The 20626-nt window shown below is 35.0% G+C and overlaps 1 protein-coding gene across 2 annotated transcripts in view; it reads right to left on the bottom strand.

Moving 5' to 3' along the window:
- Positions 1-355: 355 nt before the first annotated feature.
- Positions 356-20626, bottom strand: part of GOPC (golgi associated PDZ and coiled-coil motif containing) — a 40336-nt gene continuing 20065 nt past the window's right edge. The window contains exons 3-9 of one of the 2 annotated variants that reach the window (XM_065911250.1): positions 19340-19363; positions 15937-16112; positions 12731-12896; positions 10364-10459; positions 8950-9114; positions 6290-6470; positions 356-3460 (exon numbers count right to left, since the gene is read on the bottom strand). In XM_065911250.1, coding sequence (XP_065767322.1) covers positions 3330-3460; positions 6290-6470; positions 8950-9114; positions 10364-10459; positions 12731-12896; positions 15937-16112; positions 19340-19363 — 939 coding nt within the window. In that variant the 3' untranslated portion in view covers positions 356-3329. The remainder of the gene's footprint in view (positions 3461-6289; positions 6471-8949; positions 9115-10363; positions 10460-12730; positions 12897-15936; positions 16113-19339; positions 19364-20626) is intronic. The other variant, XM_065911251.1, reaches the window with a different exon arrangement.

The following is a 20626-nucleotide window of genomic DNA, read 5'->3' as shown; positions in this document are numbered from 1 at the left end:
AACAAACAATTTTATTAATTTTTGGTCACACTGAATGGCACGTGGGATCTGAGGTCACCAAGCAGGGATTGAACCCTCATGCCCTGCATGGGAAGTGTGGAGTCTTAACACCTGGACCGCAAGGGAAATCCCTCACTGTCTAATTTTTATCAATGTTATCCTCAAAGACAACATTGGCTATCAATTTGCTTTTTCTTTTTGCTGCACTGTGCAGCATGAGGGGCCCTATATCCCAGGCCAAGGATCTAACTGAGCCCCCTGCATTGGGAGCATGGAAGTCTGAACCATGGACTTCACGACTCACTGATACAAATGACAGAAGTTACTGGAAATAAAGAAAAGTTTTAACATGAAAGACTTGTAAAATGTTTATTTTTAAATGAGATTAATACCATTTTATTATAGGAGAGATGCCATCTTTATTTACAGGCTAATAAAAAAATATTAAAACTCAATGCAACTAGATATGATACATTTGTCAAAAATCCTATAGATTTGAGGCCAACCCTACATGGAAAACTGGGTAGCTGGGATAGCGCATTACATAATAAGGACATCAGAAATATGCAACTTACACATGAATCAATATATTTTGTTTCTAAACATGAAAACAAAGTCTACAGTGGGGGGCGGGGGGGGAGGGATAGAACCAGCACCAAAGAAATGCTGAGCTAACTTTTGACAATTGTTAAGTCAGCAAAAACCATTTGTTTATATTACCAAGGATCTCAAAATTTTCATCTCTTTTCAATCTATTTTAAAGTCTCACAACCCAAATGCTCTTTGCCATCAAAGTCACAGACACTTAGAACTCTAGAAGTTAATATATACACACATACATACAACCCTCATACTCTTGAAATTTTTTCTCAGCTATTCTGTTTGTGTGTGCATCTGTATACTTTTTTTTTTTCCTTTTTAATTGTAATGGCTTTGCAACAGTTCTCTCCTTATCTGGTTTTGTCCTGGAAATAAGTTTCTTTCCTACAAATCTGAAAACATAAAAACTAATTCTCATTTAGACCTTTGGAAAGAGTCTGTAATTCTCAGTTCATCTCCCAAAGACCATATATTCTAAAAGGAACTTTTAACCAAGCACTTTCTAAACACCAGATGGGAATCTCATAGTAATCCCTGAGCAACAGTGCTCTCACATGGGCTGCAAACCAAGGTGAAGCAGGAATGAAACGGGAACTGACCTCTGTAATTTTAAACTAACTGGAACATTTTTCATTTTGCTTATCAGCCCAAGAAGGGAGTTTCTATCATAACCATCTCATACAATCCTTTACATTACACAGCGTCCTCAAAGAAATGCCAACTCAAGGCTCTTAAAAAAACTCTTTATAGACATATTAGTTCTTGAAAATCAAAAGGCTTTGGTTAATATTTCCTAAGGATTCGGCCTTAGTAGATAAAAGATACTCTCTGAAAAACTGCCAAGGCCATCCCATCGTAGATGGTGTTTTAAAAAGATAAGAATAACATAGTTTCAAGTCACAACAAAAAAAGCTTTCAGATATGTGGCAATGGAAATTTTTTTTGACTGAATGAATACACTGGTTAAAATCCAGTTTATAGATCTCATATCATGCATGGGGGTATGTGCTAGATAGAGTAGGGGGAACGCATAAGGAGGAAACATTTTTCTTTTAAGAGTCCTAGCCTGTCAGGAGCAAACAATAACATGTGGCTTCCTTATTCAGTTGTACAACTAAATACTAGTTTTTGCTCAGAGGCAATATTATGCTAAAAGGTATTTTAGTATCAGTAACCACATATACTACGAAGTGCATTTCCTATTACAAATTAACATGGTGATATACAGATGAACAAAACTACCAAAACAAACCATAAATGAGTAACAGTTGAAACATAAAATTTATAAATAGCAAAACCACCAAATAAAGTATATACATTTTATAGATTTACCTAGGAACAAACATATAGTGCATCTAGGAAAGACAAGAGAATGTGTTTTGTATCACATAACATCTGAATATTAGAAATGAGATACTGGTAATACTCTAAAAGCCTTCTCCCAATTTATATTCCCTTAAATGTGTATTCTTTAAAACAATGATATTGGCAAAACTATCATCTTTTCAAATGCAATGCTTTTCACTTTTCCTTGCAGGGTACAGTGGCCTGCGGAAAGCACGTAAGAGAGCAGGCACTCCGAGCTTATTCCTGGGATAAGAGAAGTAGCAAATCTAGTTTGCATATGAAAAGCACTTTAGTCAAACTTAACACTGAAAAGCCAACCAAAAAATTATCATATCAAAACGTGTTCACTTTATCCTGCCCACCACCAGTGCCTCAGATTTATAGATTATTGGCAAATCAGTTAGTTATCAATGCTTTGAGAGAAAACTGCTGCTTGAATTAAATGTATCTCATTGACATAGTAATAAATTTGAGCTTTTACTGCCAGAAAAAAAATGTACCTTTAAGTGCTAGGACTATCACAATACAAACATAATGAACAACTCAAAATGTATAAAACTGTCTTTTGTGGATTCCAGAAAAAAAGCATTTGTGACTAAACAATAACATAACGCTCCAATACCACGCAGACAAATCAACATAATTGAGAACAGATATTTCACACTCATCGGCATTTCTTTTAAAAAACCTGAAAAGTACAATAACTGAAACTATTTCTAGTGCAGCATTGATTGATACAGGATTGCTTAAAGAAAACTATTCTGTACTGCATGAATAACATTGAAAAGCAAACTCATTATAATAAATGATCATTAAGAACTGATTTAGACATCAGGAAGCACATTAAATTTTTAAAAAACACTAAAACCATTCTTTCAGTTAAAAAACAAATTTAAGTCAAGTCTATATTTCTGCAATTCACTGAGTCAAGTTCTGTCCTTTGAAACATCACACTTAACATTCTGGAACATACGATATGAATTCATTTATTCTCTTATATTTAAAGGCTATTCCTTAAAAAAAAAAAACAAATCCAGTTAGCACTGTCCTTCTACTAAATGGAAAAGGAATCAAACAAAACAGTAGTGCTTCATTTGGTACTTAAGAGCCTAACACTATCCTTTTGGGAAACACATGCTTTGGTACTTTATAATTTGAAGAAAATCAAAATTGCTTTTCATGCAATAGCTAATTATGGTATACCACAGAAAACAGGGAGTTTTATGCATTTAGAATTGTTCACATGAAGCCCTGAGGTACCCGCCTTTCATTTAGGCAATAAACAGCCTCCTTAAATCTTGTATAGTCTTTGTCACCATCTTCCCTAGTGCCCCAAATTCAGAATAGTCTGATTAACAATCTTGTCTGAAGATACAGTCAATTTAATAAGACTTTTTATGATACAGACTGTGTAGATCATCTAATTTAGAAGCACTGTCTTCTAGAGGAGTTTCACTTGAAGCTCCTAGGTCTCCATTTTCATGTCCATCAGTAACTGCCTTCTTATTAAATCCTGAAAGAGAAAATAAGCAGATGCTTCCTAATTAAAAAAAATCATACTTCTATTGAGCAATAACAAAGGAAAGTCCACTGTAACTAATAATAGTATTAAGAAGCAAATAATGGGGCCCTAGATTAATTAAGACAGCAATTTCTGACAAAGGAATGCTTTCTTATAGCAGATCTCAAACACTGTACAGATGTTTTTAATATTATCTATTGGACCTACCTAAAAATTATATAAAATTTCCTACCAAATTATTCATGAAATTCAGAACTGATACACACAACTGCAAAATTCAATCAGTTCTACTTAACACAAATACCTATGGAACTGTGTATTTTTCTTCTACATTTTGCTTTCAAATTATTTAACTTCAGCTCACTGAGGCACATACTAGTTTATTTACTAAATCTAACCTGTTGGTAAGACAATGTCCAGATAAAATTTAAAACTAATTCTGGTTAATCTACAAAACAGATAATAGGCTTGCAAATAAATGAAAGTTGACTATGAAATCTGCTTAGTGAGCTATGAAACATGGATACATGCTAAAAAGATAACCAATGGATACATTTCTTGTAATTTGTGATCAGTTAATAGTAATGTATCCTAAGAGTATACATGTTTGGTTATTTGGGTCACATTTTAAATGGTTTGCAATTTATCTAGGTGACAGGGAAACCTTTTAAAAAAGCCTCAGCTGCAAAAAGGAAGGGATAAGCCTTCTAATCCTGACCAAAAAAAAAAAAAAAAAAACCAGAAGAAAAGGTAAAAGACAACAAAATCAAAAGAAAAGAAGCTCAATAGGGCAAGGTTTTGACATACTGACACAATGGCTTTGTTCAAGATGCACAGGGAGGCCAAATGCGACTGCTGTCTTTGTAGATACTTTACGACACACAGGCTTACCAAAGGACAACAGCTCATCAGTCTACTGTAACACTCTATGCCACAAGTTCTCACATTTTTTGATTTCAGGATGCCTTTACACTCTTAAGAACTGAGAACTGCAAAGAGCCTTTTTTCATGTGGGTTATTAACAGTAAGTGACATACTGATGTTTACCATATTAGTGATTAAAACTGAGAAATCTAAAAAAAAAATTACTTTGTTAAAAATGGTAATAAACTCCATAAATGTTAACATAAATATCTGTTTAGTGAAAATAATTCTAATTTCCAAAAAACTTAGTCAGAGGGTGTCACAATTTTACAATTTTGCAAGTATCTTTAATGTCTGGCTTTACAGATGACTGCTAGATTCTCATATCTGCTTTCACTCAATCAGAAGCATGTGAAGAAAGTTCATTTCACATAGACGTATAACTATGAAGAGGGAAGAGTAACTTAGCCTTTTCAAAAAACTGTCAATATTCTTCTTTGATATTATACCAAATTTTACAATATAGAATCTAAAACCATATCAATGAACTTTCACACTCTGATGCATTAAAATCATTTGTCTATCTTGCACTTTTGAATGGCTCTTTCACCCACGCAGGATTCAGTAATATCACACACTGGTCATTTAAAAAGTCTTAGATCCCTGAGTTATGTAACAATTGCAAAAGCTGACACATTTCATTTTACTATATCAAAAAAATCATACACATGAATATCCACTATTCATGTGGATATTAGAAAAGCTCTTTAAAGGTTAGGAAGCTGTCAAGCTCATGGTGGTTGATATGTGTTTTACAAAATTCTGATTTCCACTTGAAAGCTCACATTTTATCACTGGCAATAAATACTGTCAATTGTTCTTGAAGGGATGGATCCACCTTGTTCATTTTAAGGAAAACGGTTGCCAGATAGTCTGAACAACCATAATTTGTCATTCTTTCAAGTAAAAATTGTCATCCATGAAAAGAATGGCTAATTCAACTAGCAAATTAATCACCTAAGTACTCTTCCTCAAGACGAGCATCTTAGTTCAGCATATAAAGTCAATGCCATGCATACTTCCCATTTCATCACACAGAGTAATTTAAAAGTCATATACTCAACTTTTAATAAAATGAGTAACTTTTACTATTTTATAGAGGATATTCTTAAGAAACTGGCATTTTCTTCTTTTTTATTCTGAGCAGATGACAAGGAAGAACACAGTGATCACTAGTAAAGCAGTGCTATTTGCCTTGACTCATACTAAGGCACCAATAGTTTTACCACCATTGATTTTGTACCATCAATAAGTATCACCACAAGACAAACAATGCCTTAGTATTAATTAGTATGAAAAGTTTGGATCTCAGAACTCCCTGAAAGGTCTCAGGGTCCCCTACAGATCTATGGATCACAATTTAAGCACCAGTGCTCCATATAAAAGTGCTAGAACTGTTCTTTAAAATATGTATAGATGACAGCAAAGGAACTAAACCCCAAATCCTCAAGACTACATATCCTGATTCCAATAAAAATCAGGAGATAACAGTCTAATTACTTATTCAAATTCAGCCTGTAAAATCACTCCATTATGAAAGAACAATGTGCATTAAAACAGCAAGATGTTAAGATGTATCTACTTTAAAAGGCATGTTGGCCTTTGTTTCTGTCTAGAAAACTTGAATTTTATTTATATTTCGAGGATTAGCTGTAGTTTAGTAACTGCTCATATATTTGTCCAAGGTGAATCTAGAAGAACTGACATGTAAATAAAATATTGGCATAATTACTGGTGTATAATAAAACTATAATTTAGCAAGGGAAAGCTATCCACTCTGCTAATGTTGGTTTCCCCATCATTAAAACAGTGTTACAAAGAACATCTAAGTCTTGTATATTTTTTAAGTTTATTGATAGTAAATACATTAATTATAACTTTCATGGTAATTTTTACCTTGTAACATTTTGACTTCCCCACTTGTGTCTTTACAACTAGCACCAGGATTACTACTTCCCTCTAACTCATCAAGGTACAAACGGTAACGATGTCCACTCTCATCTTCATACTCTACATTTTCATCATCAGAATCCACTTCAGGAGCCACGTAAACTACTTCAAATTCAATCTCTCCTCTCTAAAATGGGGGAAAGAAAATGCGAAAACCAAGTTACTGTAACTTTAAAAGATTTCCAAATTCTTTGAGGTGAGAAGCAACAGTTGGGCCTCAGATGTAGCTCCTTTCAAGACAACAAACAGTGAAATTTTAGACTCTCAAGAGGTACACGTAATTTCCTTTCAGTATTACATATCTCTCTCCTGATCAAAATATTTTCCCCAAAAGACCTAAAACAAAAAAGAATGATTATTCAATTTACAGAATTTTGGAACAAAGTGTTCAGTTTAAAAGTCATTTTGTCATCTTATACATAACAGCAATTTAGAAAATCTGTCTAATAGTCAGATGTTAAAGTTGCACCTAAGGGCACCACACAAACTTTTCTTTGACTAATTCAAGAAACCTCTACACAATGATTTCTTATTTCTTACTCAATAGGTCTTGAGCGTTTCCTTAACTGTCACTGAGAGCAGACATAGTTGTTGGTCAACGTACTCTGTTGAGTAATAACAGCAATTACTGTGTTTATTGTTCAAAATTATATCCTTCAATTCTCAGAAAAACTCTATTGTAGTTCCCATACATGAATGAGAAACCTGAGTCAGTCCTGGAGAGGACTGATAACTCTCAGTAAGACAAACAAGTAAAATAGAAAAACAGAAATTGACTCCAAAATCCTTGCACTTTCTCCTATACTGGACTAAATGTGTATATTTATATTTTATTCTTTAATAATAACTTCATGATCAAGTAAAAAGTTATAGATTATTTTATGTTAAAAAAATTCCGAGCTATAACTGTCACTTAATAAGAGACTACAATCATTGCACACAAGACCAGTGTTTGCAATTCTCTGAAAATTATGGCCTGCCTTTGCTCAAAAGAAAGCATGCCGTTTTGTTTTGTTTTGAATTGCTACTCACTAAGTCTCTTTGGTGCTCCTCTCTCCCAGCAGTTTAAGGTTATCCTTCAGAACTTTACATGTGTTCAGCATTTCTATAAAATTCTGCAGCTCATGAACTGCCTCCTTACGTCCCCTTTACCTCAGCGGTCATTCAGCCCACTCTTACGCTACAGGGTGACAGCCAAGTTGGACTGAGAACACACCAACTTAAAGAAACGAGTGCTGCATTCTTAAGTCTCCCTCATCAGACAATGCTTTAAAAATAACACTTTGGGGAGTCGGTAAACGCAGTGTGTTAGTCGCTCAGTCATGTCCAACTCTATACGACCCCATGGACTGTACTGTCCATGGAATTCTCCAGGCAAGAATCCTGGAGTGGGTAGCCATTTCCTTCTCCAGGGGATCTTTCCAACCCAAGGATCGAACCTGGGTCTCCCACATTGTAGTGGTCTTCAGTAAAGTTCTTTAGATGACAGAATCAGGTCTGTGGGTAGCTGTCATGAAGAAACAGGTTTTAGGTTTAATATGAGGAAAAGCTTTCTAAAAATCAGCAGTCTAAAACAGTGAAATGGACTGCATTATCACCAACAAGTCCTCTCTTTAATACAGAATACAATTATTTCCCAGATGGCACAGTAGTAATGAATCCCCCTGCCAATGCAGGAGATGCAAGAGATGTGGGTTCAATCCCTGGGTCGGGAAGATACCCTGGCAACCCACTCCAGTATTCTTGCCTGGAAAATCCCATGGTCAGAGGAGTCTGGTGGGTCCATGGGGTCGCAAAGAGTCAAACACAACTGAACACACAACACACACACATTCCTTTAGTGATACTGCAGTTATTTATGCATCAAGTAGAATTGAACTAAATGAGCTATAAATTCATTTTCAACTCTGAAACTCAAGTCTGCTCTGGCATACTATACTGATGATCCAATGAACATCTCAATGTACTAACCAACACCTCTCTAATTCCCTCAAATCTATTCTTGAAAGAAAAAACAAAACATTTTTTACATCTTAATTTTTCTGGATAACAAATATGACTCCTGGATATGAATCTCAATTCTTTAATCTATTTGTTCTGCAACCTTGAGCAATCTAATTTCTAAGAACTTTATTTTACTCATTTTAAATAAGAGGGTTGGTTAAAAGATTTCTAATGATGCTTGACTTCTAACATTTACGACTGTAAAATCAATCCACTTCTAGCATTGTTTTTTCTATAATTTTTCATATCTATATAGTGTTTTAGTCATTAATGATGTTTTGCTTTCCAAGAACCAAGTCCTATTCTGAACACTTTGTATGTATTAACAAACTTAATCCTTCCAGCTCTCAGATGAAGACACTGCAGCACTAAGGACTTAAGTAACTTGCTCAAAGCTATACAGCTGTGAAGAAGAGCAATCAAAATCTTTTTCAGTAAATCTGGCTGAATATCTTCTACAAAAGGGCCAAGTCAAAGGAAACTAATATCTGTAGATAAACACTTTACTACCTGAGAAACCTCCTAGGGAAGTATCATCTATTCAATAGGCTCAAAAAGGAACAACTGAGAGATCCAATTTTAATTATATAAAGGGAACTTACCTGCTGGGAAAGAATGGTTACAGCTTCTTTATGCTTTGTGTCCCGTAGGTTAACTCCATTAACAGCCAGAATAGCATCTCCAACGTGCAGCCCTCCACATCTATCAGCAGGTTGCCCAGGATGGATTTCAGAAATGAGGATTGGAACACCATGTTCCTTTCCACCCTAGTCAAAAAAAAGAAAGAAAAGCAGCAAACTAGTTTACCTCTACATAGTTGCACACTATTCTGATAAAATATTTTTCTAAAAACATTTCAGTAAGCACCTATACTGTCTCTATAAATGCTGAGTGATATCCTATTTGCTACTTAGGTAATGGTAAATCAAACTATCATAAATATCAAAGAGTTACCTCTAAGTAAAATGATTAATAACATATATGTGCTTTTTAAAATGCATTACAGAATAAAAAAAAAAAAAAGAACCCTGAAAAACCAAAAGAACAATTGGCTTAACTCTCTTAAACATAAATATTTTATGTATTAGTAGCCCATAGTACTATCAGATTTTATCAAACCTAAGTCCCAATGAATCATAAGAAAAAACCCATTATTTTATGTTCCACAAAAATAACTGTAAGATGAATCTGAATTTCACAGATGTTAAAATGTGAAAAAATATGCAATGCAGAAATTAATGAAATACAGCATTTGGTACCTTTCACTTTGTAGCCTGTAATCATAATTATATGTGTGTCTTATTTCTCTTACTAAACTTGTGCTCTTTGAGGGAAGTATACTCAAAAAGGTAGGTATATTCAATAACTATCTATTAGATAAACTTTTTATTACAAGAAATATTTCTACAGTAAACAATACCAGAAAGTAAATAAACTTCTGCAGTGCCTAAGTAAAAAGCCAGCTTATTCATTGATTTAGAACAAACCACTGAACAAAATGCTCTGGTTGTATGTATTTTAAAACAGATTGCTCTCAAGAAGGTTGTCCAAGACAACCGTTTGTAAAGGAATCAACATTAAAAAAGAAGAATACTTGGACCCAAGAGCCAGTGAAATCTCACAGCCAAGAAATGAGACAAGAGAAAGACAGCAAATACTATAGAGAAAAGAACAATACAATCAGGTCATTTAACACAGAAGAAAACAGTTGTATCCAATCCCAAAGGCTCCTACAGGCATCACAGGATGTGGTGCAGAACTATGATCTGAGTCATAGTGAAAATGATAAACAATGATTACTGAAAAAATACTTTAAAGTAATACTTAACAGTTATTAGGAAGATTTACATACCAAAAAAAAAAAAGTTTACACAAATGTGCTATTACCCCTGGGGATAAGTTTAGTTATTTAGAAAATATATTCAGAATACTTTATTTCCCAATGATGCTCAACAAAGGAGTGTGATTATGCTAGAGAAGTGTAGCGAAGAGGAGACTGGGAGCACTACTTCTTACTGTAATTGAAATGCCAAGGCCTTCATGATCTTCCTTAAGGAGGAGAACTTTTCTAATTGGACCAACACCTTGGCTTTTCTTTAAAGAGTCTTGATCCTTGTTGGAGGAAAAAAAGAAGAAAAATTAGTAGTACTTAAACTATATACCATATAGAATAACTTGCTTTTAGAAATGTTTATTGGTTTCCTGTATAATGTTAAGAACATAATTAACAGATAACATGGGAAAGCAAAAATAGTGGTTCTATTAATATAGTGAATGTACATGATTTTCTCATCCTCTTGTTAATTTCTTTAATACTTATATGTGACATTACAAAAGAAACTACTGCCATGAACTGATAAACAATACCTTTAAGAAATACAAGGAGGTAACTTTATCTTCACTGGAAAATAGCTTTAAGATCTATATCCATTTCAACTGAATTATAGAACTGAAAAACAAAATGTCAACTGGTCATTAACTACTTTTTCATTTCTTTGAGCTGTGGAATCTACCTCTTAACTAAAGGACCTTGCTCCATTAATAATTCTTTCTCTGGTACCTTTACTTTTTCCCTCTCTCTACAAGCTCCTTCCCTAAAAGGAAAAAATGTCAAGCCTCACCAAAACACAGACCACGTACAAACACAAAACATATAAAAACCCTTAAACCATCCACAATCTTGGTTCCTTCTGTCCACCCTCCATCTTTCCTGAACCTTTACACAAAGTTAATCCTCACTGTAGTTACTTCCTTGCTTCCCATATCCAGGACTCCAACCTGTAATTGGGGTTTTACTCCACCTGCTCCACCGAAGCTATCTTCTCTGCAGTCACTGATAACCAATGTGGCTGCTTCCAATGAGTACTTTTTAGTCACTGCCCTTTCGAACCCTGCAGAAGTTGATACTGTTCACAATCCCCTTCTTGAAACCTCTTTTCTTTGGTGTCCATCACACTACTTTCCTAGGAGGCCCATATCTGACAGCTCTATCTCAGGCTTCTATCTTTGGTGATTAATTTCCTTCCCTCACTCCTTAATGGTTTCCGTCCAGCTTTTTACTTTCTACATACTTTTCCTGGGTGACTTAATCAATTCCATGGTTTCAAAAGACGATGAAACCTTGAACTCAAGAGTTCTCTCTAGAATTCTAGAGTCATATATATAATTGGATATAACCTGGCTGTCCCACTGGCATCTCAACCGCTACATGTCTAAAACTGATATCATCTTTCTATCAAAACCTTCCTTTCCCTATATTTGGTTTATCAATGCATGCCATCATCTCACTCGATTGCCCAAACCAAAACCCAGACTTTCCTTCTTACTCACCTACTTAACCAAAAGCAGTTAGTCACTAACTCCTTTTGATTCTAATTCTCTCAAACCTGTTCTTCCTCTGATCCCTTTCTCCTTATTATCTTTCTAAATGTAATTTCCCTGATTTCAATTAGTCCCTCTTCCAGTATATCCTCCTCACTACCCAAAGCAACTGTCAGACAAATGCTAAATCTTATTAAGTCCACTATTTTATTTGAAAATCCCCTGACCATCAGGTTAAGATTCAAATGACTTTACTTAGCGTAAGATAACATTTATAATCTGGCCACTGCGTAGAAGTTAATGGGAACCAAGAGAAGCCCAAAGAAGACATGACATGAGGGCTTACTGCAATCACCACTCCTCTCCCATGGTCACCACATACATGGCAATTCTTCTTACAATAATCTTTTCAAAGGCAACAAATAATTTTACTGTTAGAGGCCAGGATTTACCTGATACTAAAATATGCGATCCATTGGACAGGAGTTAGATATGATTTTATTATATTAAGGCTTGTACCATTAGGCTGCTGCTGCAGTGAAATTTAATAAATTTTTATATAGGTAGAAAGAAAAGCTCAGGTACAGTGGTGGCTACAGAAGCAGACAACTGGACACAGAGCTCAAATTCCATCTTAATCCAAAACCAAACAGGTATAAATGTTAGCTTGGAAAAAATATATAAAGCTAGTTACTAAGAGTCTCCTTATAAAGAACTACCCCCAAATATTTGCCAATTTATCAATAGGATCACACACACACTGCTAAGCTTAGAACTTCTGTAAACATGTGTAATCGAGATCCAGGAAAATTCTGAAATATGAGCTGAAGCAACATGCGTCTGCTATCAATAGTTCAGTGTCTTCAGAAATACCATTTTTGGGGTATTAGCGTAGGAGCTATATGGGCTGCTGAAACCTTAAATATGTATCTATTTTAAAATAAGTTTAATCCCACTTTCACTTTTAAATAAAGGTTTTAAATTCTACTAGAATTCTTAAAAATGCAAAGGACTTGTGATTAAAGAAAGGCAAGACTGAGAGAGAAACAGCAGCAAACATACGTGGCCTGGGGGAGCATGCATCGGTCGCTTCAGGTCATTGCGTCCTCGACAGGCTCTGATAACGGTTTTGTGACGATGCAAATGTATTTCAGCTTCCAGCTGGTTCCAAAGCTTATCATGAGCAGGTCCCTTCATATCTCGTCCAAGGAGCTGTATTTGTTGGACTCTTCATTTGGGAAAAGAATTAATTCAGTTAGTTTTTCATTTTATACACACACACACACACACACACACACACACACACACATAAAGAATTCAGAAGAATTACTGGACACAAGTAGCTTTCACATCAATTTAATTTAGTGATGAAACTAATACTCAGGAATTTCCTGATGTCTCTCAGATTTATAAAGACACGAAAATTCTGAAAAAGACAGCGTCTTCAAGGGAAAACTAGTTTAAAAAACAGAATGACTATGACCTTCTTTAGTCACATACCTAATTCATATACATCTTAGAAACAATTTAGGAGACTAATGGCAACATGTTTCATGTGTTACATGCAATCATACTAGTTTTCAGATGAGGCTAACCGTACAAAACAGTTTTTCCAATGACGGTTTCTTTTTACAAAATGATTACTTTTTTAAATGTGGTAAAATTTTTAAAAATGTGGTAAAATTATTAAAAATGTGCACTTTGAGATAATGTAAATTATTTTTATTTGCTCCACATCAGGTCTTAATATATTAAACCAACAAGCAGAAAATTATTTAGTAATAGTGAATCACCAGAGTTTGTGAATAATTTACCATAAAAGTTAATGAAAGCAGAACTCTATATTATGATAAAATCACTGTCATTCCAATATGTTTTTGAGGGACAAGAAAGACTGGGTTTCAATGGTTACAGAAAGAATTTCTATGAAAGTCTTGCTGTACATAGGAACATTATCTGTTATGGTGTGAAGGCAGGAAATGGTGAAAGTATAGCTCTAAGAGTTGTAAGCATTTCACAGTAATTTACTAGCAGTGTGTATGTCAACGGGAAACACTTATTTAGTATGGAAGTGAGAAACAGATTTAAGGGACTAGATCTGATAGACATAGTGCCTGATGAACTATGGACGGAGGTTCATGACACTGTACAGGAGACAGGGATTAAGACCATCCCCATGGAAAAGAAATGCAAAAAATCAAAATGGCTGTCTGAGGAGGACTTGCAAATAGCTGTGAAAAGAAGAGAAGCAAAAAGCAAAGGAGAAAAGGAAAGAGATTACCATTTGAATGCGGTGTTCCAAAGGATAGCAAGGAGAGATGAGAAAGCCTTCCTCAGTGATCAATACAAAGAAGTAGAGGAAAACAATAGAGTGGGAAAGACTAGAGATCTCTTCAAGAAAATTAGAGATACCAAGGGAAGATTTCATGCAAAGATGGGCTCGATAAAGGACAAAAATGGTATGGACCTAACAGAAGCAGGAGATATTAAGAAGAGGTGGCAAGAATACATAGAACTATACAAAAAAGATCTTCATGACCCAGATAATCACAATGGTGTGATAACTCACCTAGAGCCAGACATCCTGGAATGTGAAGTCAAGCGGGTTTTAGAAAGCATCACTACGAACAAATCTAGAGGAAGTGATGGAATTCCAGTTGAGCTATTTCAAATCCTGAAAGATGATGCTGTGAAAGTGCTGCACTCAATATGCCAGCAAATTTGGAAAACTCAGCAGTGGCCACAGGACTGGAAAAGGTGTTTTCATTCCAATCCCAAAGAAAGGCAAGGCCAAAGAATGCTCAAACTACTGCACAATTGCATTCATCTCACAAGCTAGGTAAAGTAATGCTTAAAATTCTCCAAGCCAGGCTTCAGCAATACATGAACTGTGAACTTTCAGATGTTCAAGCTGGTTTTACAAAAGGCAGAGGAATCAGAGATCAAATTGCCAACATCTGCTGGATCATCGAAAAAGCAAGAGAGTTCCAGAAAAACATCTATTTCTGCTTTATTGACTATGCCAAAGCCTTTTACTGTGTGGATCATTATAGACTGTGTAAAATTCTGAAAGAGATGGGCATACCAGACCACCTGACCTGCCTCTTGAGAAACCTGTATGCAGGTCAGGAAGCAACAGTTAGAACTGGACATGGAACAACAGACTGGTTCCAAATAGGAAAAGGAGTACGTCAAGCTGTATATTGTCACCCTGCTTATTTAACTTCTATACAGAGTACATCATGTAAAATGTCGGGCTGGATGAAGCACAAGCTGGAATCAAGATTGCCAGGAGAAATATCAATAACCTCAGACATGCAGACAACACCACCCTTATGGTGGAAAGTGAAGAGGAACTAAAAAGCTTCTTGATGAAAGTGAAAGAGGTGAGTGAAAAAGTTGGCTTAAAGCTCAACATTCAGAAAACTAAGATCATGACATCTGGTCCCATCATTTGATGGCAAATAGATGGGGAAACAGTGTCAGACTTTACTTTTTTGGGCTCCAAAATCACTGCAGATGGTGACTGCAGCCATGAAATTAAAAGACGCTTACTCCTTGGAAGGAAAGTTATGATCAACCTAGACAGCGTATTAAAAAGCAGAGACATTACTTTGCCAACAAAGGTCTGTTTAGTCAAGGCTATGGTTTTTTAAGTAGTCATGTATGGATGTGAGAGTTGGACTGTAGAAAGCTGAGTGCCGAAGAATTGATGCTTTTGAACTGTGGTGTTGGTGAAGACTCTTGAGAGTCCCTTGGACTGCAAGGAGATCCAACCAGTCCATCCTAAAGGAGATCAGTCCTGGGTGTTCATTGGAAGGTCTAATGCTGAAGCTGAAATTTCAATACATTGGCCACCTCATGTGAAGAGTTGACTCATTGGGAAAGACCCTGATGCTGGGAAGGATTGGGGCAGGGGGAGAAGGGGACTACAGAGAATGAGATGGCTGGATGGCATCACCGACTCGATGGACATGAGTTTGGGTAAATTCCGGGAGTTGGTGATGGACAGGGAGGACTGGCATGCTGCGATTCATGGGGTCGCAAAGAGTCGGACACGACTGAGCGACTGAACTGAACTGAAGTGAATTAAATCTGCAATATGTAATGCTATGAAGTTAACAACAGTAAGCTACAATCAACCATAAAATCACTCTTATATAAAGATTAATATATTGTTTACCGAAAGAGAAAAGAGTCCACCTCTTTAACTATGTACTTGGTAACCTAAGAGCACAAGGGGAAGAAGGTACCCATTTTCCACACACCTTCCTGCCAGTTCCTTATCCAAATACTTGGCAGCCAGTCTTGCCCCATAAACTTCAGCCTGGAGAACAGCTATATGTCTGCGAAGGGCTTCATTCTCTTTCCTCAATAGCTTCACTTCAGCTTCAAGCTGAGCTTCTTTCATTTTCTCTTTTTTGTTTGCTTCAAGCTCTCTCTCCTGTTGTAATTTTTAAAAAATGCAATGAAAATACTTTCAAGACTCTAAATTTAGCAATAGACCATGTGCCTTAAAAGACACAAAAGCACACAATCTATGATACCAACGATGAAAGCATATGATAAAAATTACCACTTTATTTCTATAAAATGGAACACAATGATTTGGATCCAGTTTTTTTCAAAACTAGTACCAGAGGTGTTAGAACCACTTCGAGGTAAGATAACATAGCTTGAGGCACCCTGATCCTGAGGATACTAAGATTAGTAGCCGTCTCTAAGCACATGTTATCACATACTAATAGTAATGGCTTCAACGGATAATTCAATCTACTCTCTACTTTCTAAAATGACTCTAAAACTAGACTAAAATAATCACTCTGGTGACTGTGCTCAAACATTTCATTAACTTTAATGCAGCAATTCTATAAACTATAAATTTGGCTACAAAAAGAAACATTTTATAGCCAATTTATCTTAGAGCAGTGTAAGAAACTTACAATGCTTAAATTAGAACAGATACTCCAATTTTTAAAAAACATTTTATGGTAATGGAGAAATGCTGGTAATAACTGCATTAAAAATATTTACACATTAAAAAACATCTATACAGAGAACAGACTTGCAGTTGCCAAGAGGGAGCGGGAGAAGGAGAGGGATGGATGGGGACTTTGGCGTTAGTAGATGCAAGCTGTTACATTTAGAATGAATGAACAACACGGTCCTACTGCGCAGCACAGGGGTCTCTATCTAACCTCCTGGGATACACCACAGTGGAAAAAAGCAAAAAAGAGTAAACATACACATGTGTGTAACCGAGTCATTTTGTGGTATAGCAGAAATTAGCACAACACTGTAAGTCAACTATACTTCAATAAAAAATACAACTTATGGAAAAACTAACTATATAGGTAACTATATCCATGATGCAGACTACCACTGAACTTTGGGATCTGGAATGGATCATCTATTTGTCCAAATGTTAAAATGACTGAAGAACTGTTTTCTGAGAAAAAATACTGGCCTAGCTTGCCTACTATGAGGTTGGATAGATATCCATTTTTATCTCTCAAAAAAGGATGCTATTCTTTGCTTCACTTGGTAGATAATTCATATATATGAATTTATAGGTGTCAGCCAGAGAATATAACCTTAAGATTTTTGCCACCAAGTTTTTATCAGCAACTCACATGTGAGAGAAATAATTTTCAATATACTTTCAAAGTATAAAGTACAGTGTACCTACTCCTATACATCAAGGGTTACAAATGTAAATACCTTTGGGATCCAAGCACAAAATAGGCAGGTAAGTACAAAGGAAAGCGGAGGGGGAAAACAGAAGGTAAAAATCCTGCCTAAAGACAGTCAAATTCAAATCTGAACTCTCTCTCTCTCTCACACACACACACAGACACACAGTATGACTAAATAAACCCTTCTGAGAGTTGGATAAGGGCCCTGAAAGATCATTTAAATGTTATTTTTGGATCAAGAGAACTATCCCAAATTTGGGTGGAAGTGTTTACTGACTTAGAGCACTACTTTCACAGATTCGTTAATTTACAGAATCTATAAATCCTGTGAAAATATAGTTATATTTACTGATGACATGCAGAAGACACTGTTCACTACACCATGTCCCCTTTAGGAGATTTAAATAAAGCTCCACCTCAGCACCAGGAAGAATGCTTCTCTTGAGTGAATGGCACAGGATATTATTTCTAATGTTCAAGTAGTGAATACTGTAATTATTTCCCTTTTATTATAAATAATGAATGGAGAAACAAATGTAAGCAAACTTTTAACAATTAATGGAATATGTTTTGATACTAATTTCGATGTCTGCTTTGATCTACTGTTTTAACAACATCATATCAATATACAATATATTTAAACATCAATATATGATATATTCAAATACAAGGCAGTGAGTACCATCATCTTAAAAACAATAAAAAAAAAATAGCCTAAAATGAATGACAATTACCAAATGTTGAATATACTTATCACTTCCTTGATTAAACTTTTATCATTATATATGTGATAAGAAGGAAGATTAGTATGTTTTTTCCACTTCTGTAAAAAGACAAATATAACAACTAGAACACAGTTGTCTAGATTTTTTAAAATTTAATTTGAAGAACTAATAATCTAGAATCCTTCTTTTACAAGAACTTTGGAACTCTTAAAATCTCAATTTATTTCAGAATCTCTTTCCTAAAAGGGCAGGTTATCAGTTCCAAAAGAAACCATGGTTCAGACAACATGAACAAAGTCTTTTTTAATGACATTTATGGAGTTTAATGCTTTTGTTTCAGAAAAAAAGAGTTCCTAGAAGACCAAGAATTGTTTATGGGCTAAGTAAATTTTATGTTGAGGATTCTCTATTTACAATCACTTTAATGAGCTATTTATACAATATTTATGAAATATGAGAAACATATTAAGTTACCACTTTGCTTTAAAGATTTAAACTCCTAGTGAATTGGACAAACTCTCTAGCCTGAAATGAACAGATGCAAGCAAAAACAGGACTAAGAACACTTAAGTTAATCACTTTTAGATTTAAAGGAAAGAATCTTGTTTCAGTTAACCTGTTCATCATTAGGTAACAATAAAGAAGTTAATTTTATATTCCGATATCCGCATGCTATATTTCCAAAAGAAGAAAAGTCATATGACAACTTAGAACCTGATTAGGCTTAGGTAGTGGGAAAAATATTAAGAATTTATCTATACTGTTATTTTCTAAGGTAAATTTAATACAGGGTTTCAAAATTCAATTGTTTCAAAGGCCACACAATTATTCTCAAGACTGCTAAAAAGTTATAACACATGCAATGGATGAATAAGAAACGAACATGCACATTCTTTCTCTGGGAATAAATTCAAATAGAAAAGAAGGAAAGAGCTAGGCCTGAATAAGGAAAACCAATTGTTCTTTTGAAGCAGCGGTATGAGCAAATTACAAAGCTCAGAAGTTGTCAAAAATTGATGGGTTCTACAAATAATGGCAATAAATCACAAAAGAAAAATCGTTTAACAACATGAGGTGAGAAAAGAGCAATGGGCTACTGACTGAATTTTTCGGGTACTGGCACATTAAAAAATTACCATCATTAACATCACTTTCAGATACGTACAAGGTGACAACATGTACTATGCAAAAAACGCACTAAGAACACTTCAGCGTAACATATTAAAGCAAAACAGAAATGGTATACTTACCAGCTCCTCCACAGAGGGGACAGACTTAAGATATAAGAAAAAAGTTTTATAATTAGAAAAACATCAAACAAATAAACTTATTTAGTGGTACAATCATTACAAGGAAAATTCCTATATGTGGAGTATCACTTGGGTCAAGTTCATTAAAATAAATATATTTGCAAATCCATAAGCAATGGTAACTGTACAGGATTAATTTTTTTTGTTTTATCCAAACTAGTTAACACATTTGGTTCAATGTCTTTCCACTAAAGCACCATGTTTCAAAACTAATGTTAACATGTCACATGAATTCTATTCTAGTGAAAATGTACATTGTTTCTCAATGTTAGTATCACATATTCCAAAGAAGCAGTTATGAATCTGACTCATCTCAATTAAATAAAACACTAATAATTTATAGTTAGAGAATTTCAAAACAGAAAAGTACTTTAAGAGAATGTAAATATTCATTTAAATAAATTCTAACATACCAGTATTAGAAACTAATCAACCAATTAAACAGAAATGACTGAAAATGAATAAAACTTTAAACTGCATTGCTCTCATCATCAACATCATCTTATCTCATCCCTCTCCCAAGTTGTATGTCTTATTTATTGCTGTGTTCCCTATAGTACACTTAATACATATGAGGTTAAAACAAAATGAGACTTTAAAAAAAATTCTCTTTAAACAACCTACACTGATTAAGAGGGGAATAGTTAATTATGCAACACTTATAAAAACAAACATTATGCAAACATGAGAAAGCACTCAGTGGCAGGGAAAAAACTTATATTAAGAGCAAAAGAAAAAATGTGCCCCTGGCTGACACCCAACTCCATTTTCCTCCATTTTCTTCCTTATTAAAAGAACTCAGATTTTACTGGAGGCACTCATGTGACCAATGAAGGGACTGACATGCAGCTAGGGAAGGCCAACGAGACAGCTAAACGATTGGCAAAAAGCTGAGGATTTCATGAAAAGGTCATTAAAGAAAATGAACGCAGCTAGGAAGCATCATTTTGCCCTTAGAGCTTGGAATGCAAGATCCTGGAATGCAGGTAGGAAGAAATCCTGAAGGCAGAAACCATGAGCTGAAGATGACAGAGCAGAACAACAAAAGGAAGCTGGATCCCTGGTATCTGCGGAGCTGCCCTACCAGCTCTGGACTGCCTGTCTCAAAGCTTCTTCAACTGAGAGAAAAGACTGATAACATGTACTATTTAAAAACAATTCTCATGTTACTTGGGATCTGTTTTATATGTAGCTAAACTAAATCTTAACTGATACAGTAGACAGGCA

This window comes from Muntiacus reevesi, chromosome 19, assembly GCF_963930625.1.
Source record: "Muntiacus reevesi chromosome 19, mMunRee1.1, whole genome shotgun sequence".
Lineage (NCBI taxonomy): Eukaryota > Metazoa > Chordata > Mammalia > Artiodactyla > Cervidae > Muntiacus > Muntiacus reevesi.
This window is presented reverse-complemented; position numbering and strand designations above follow the sequence as displayed.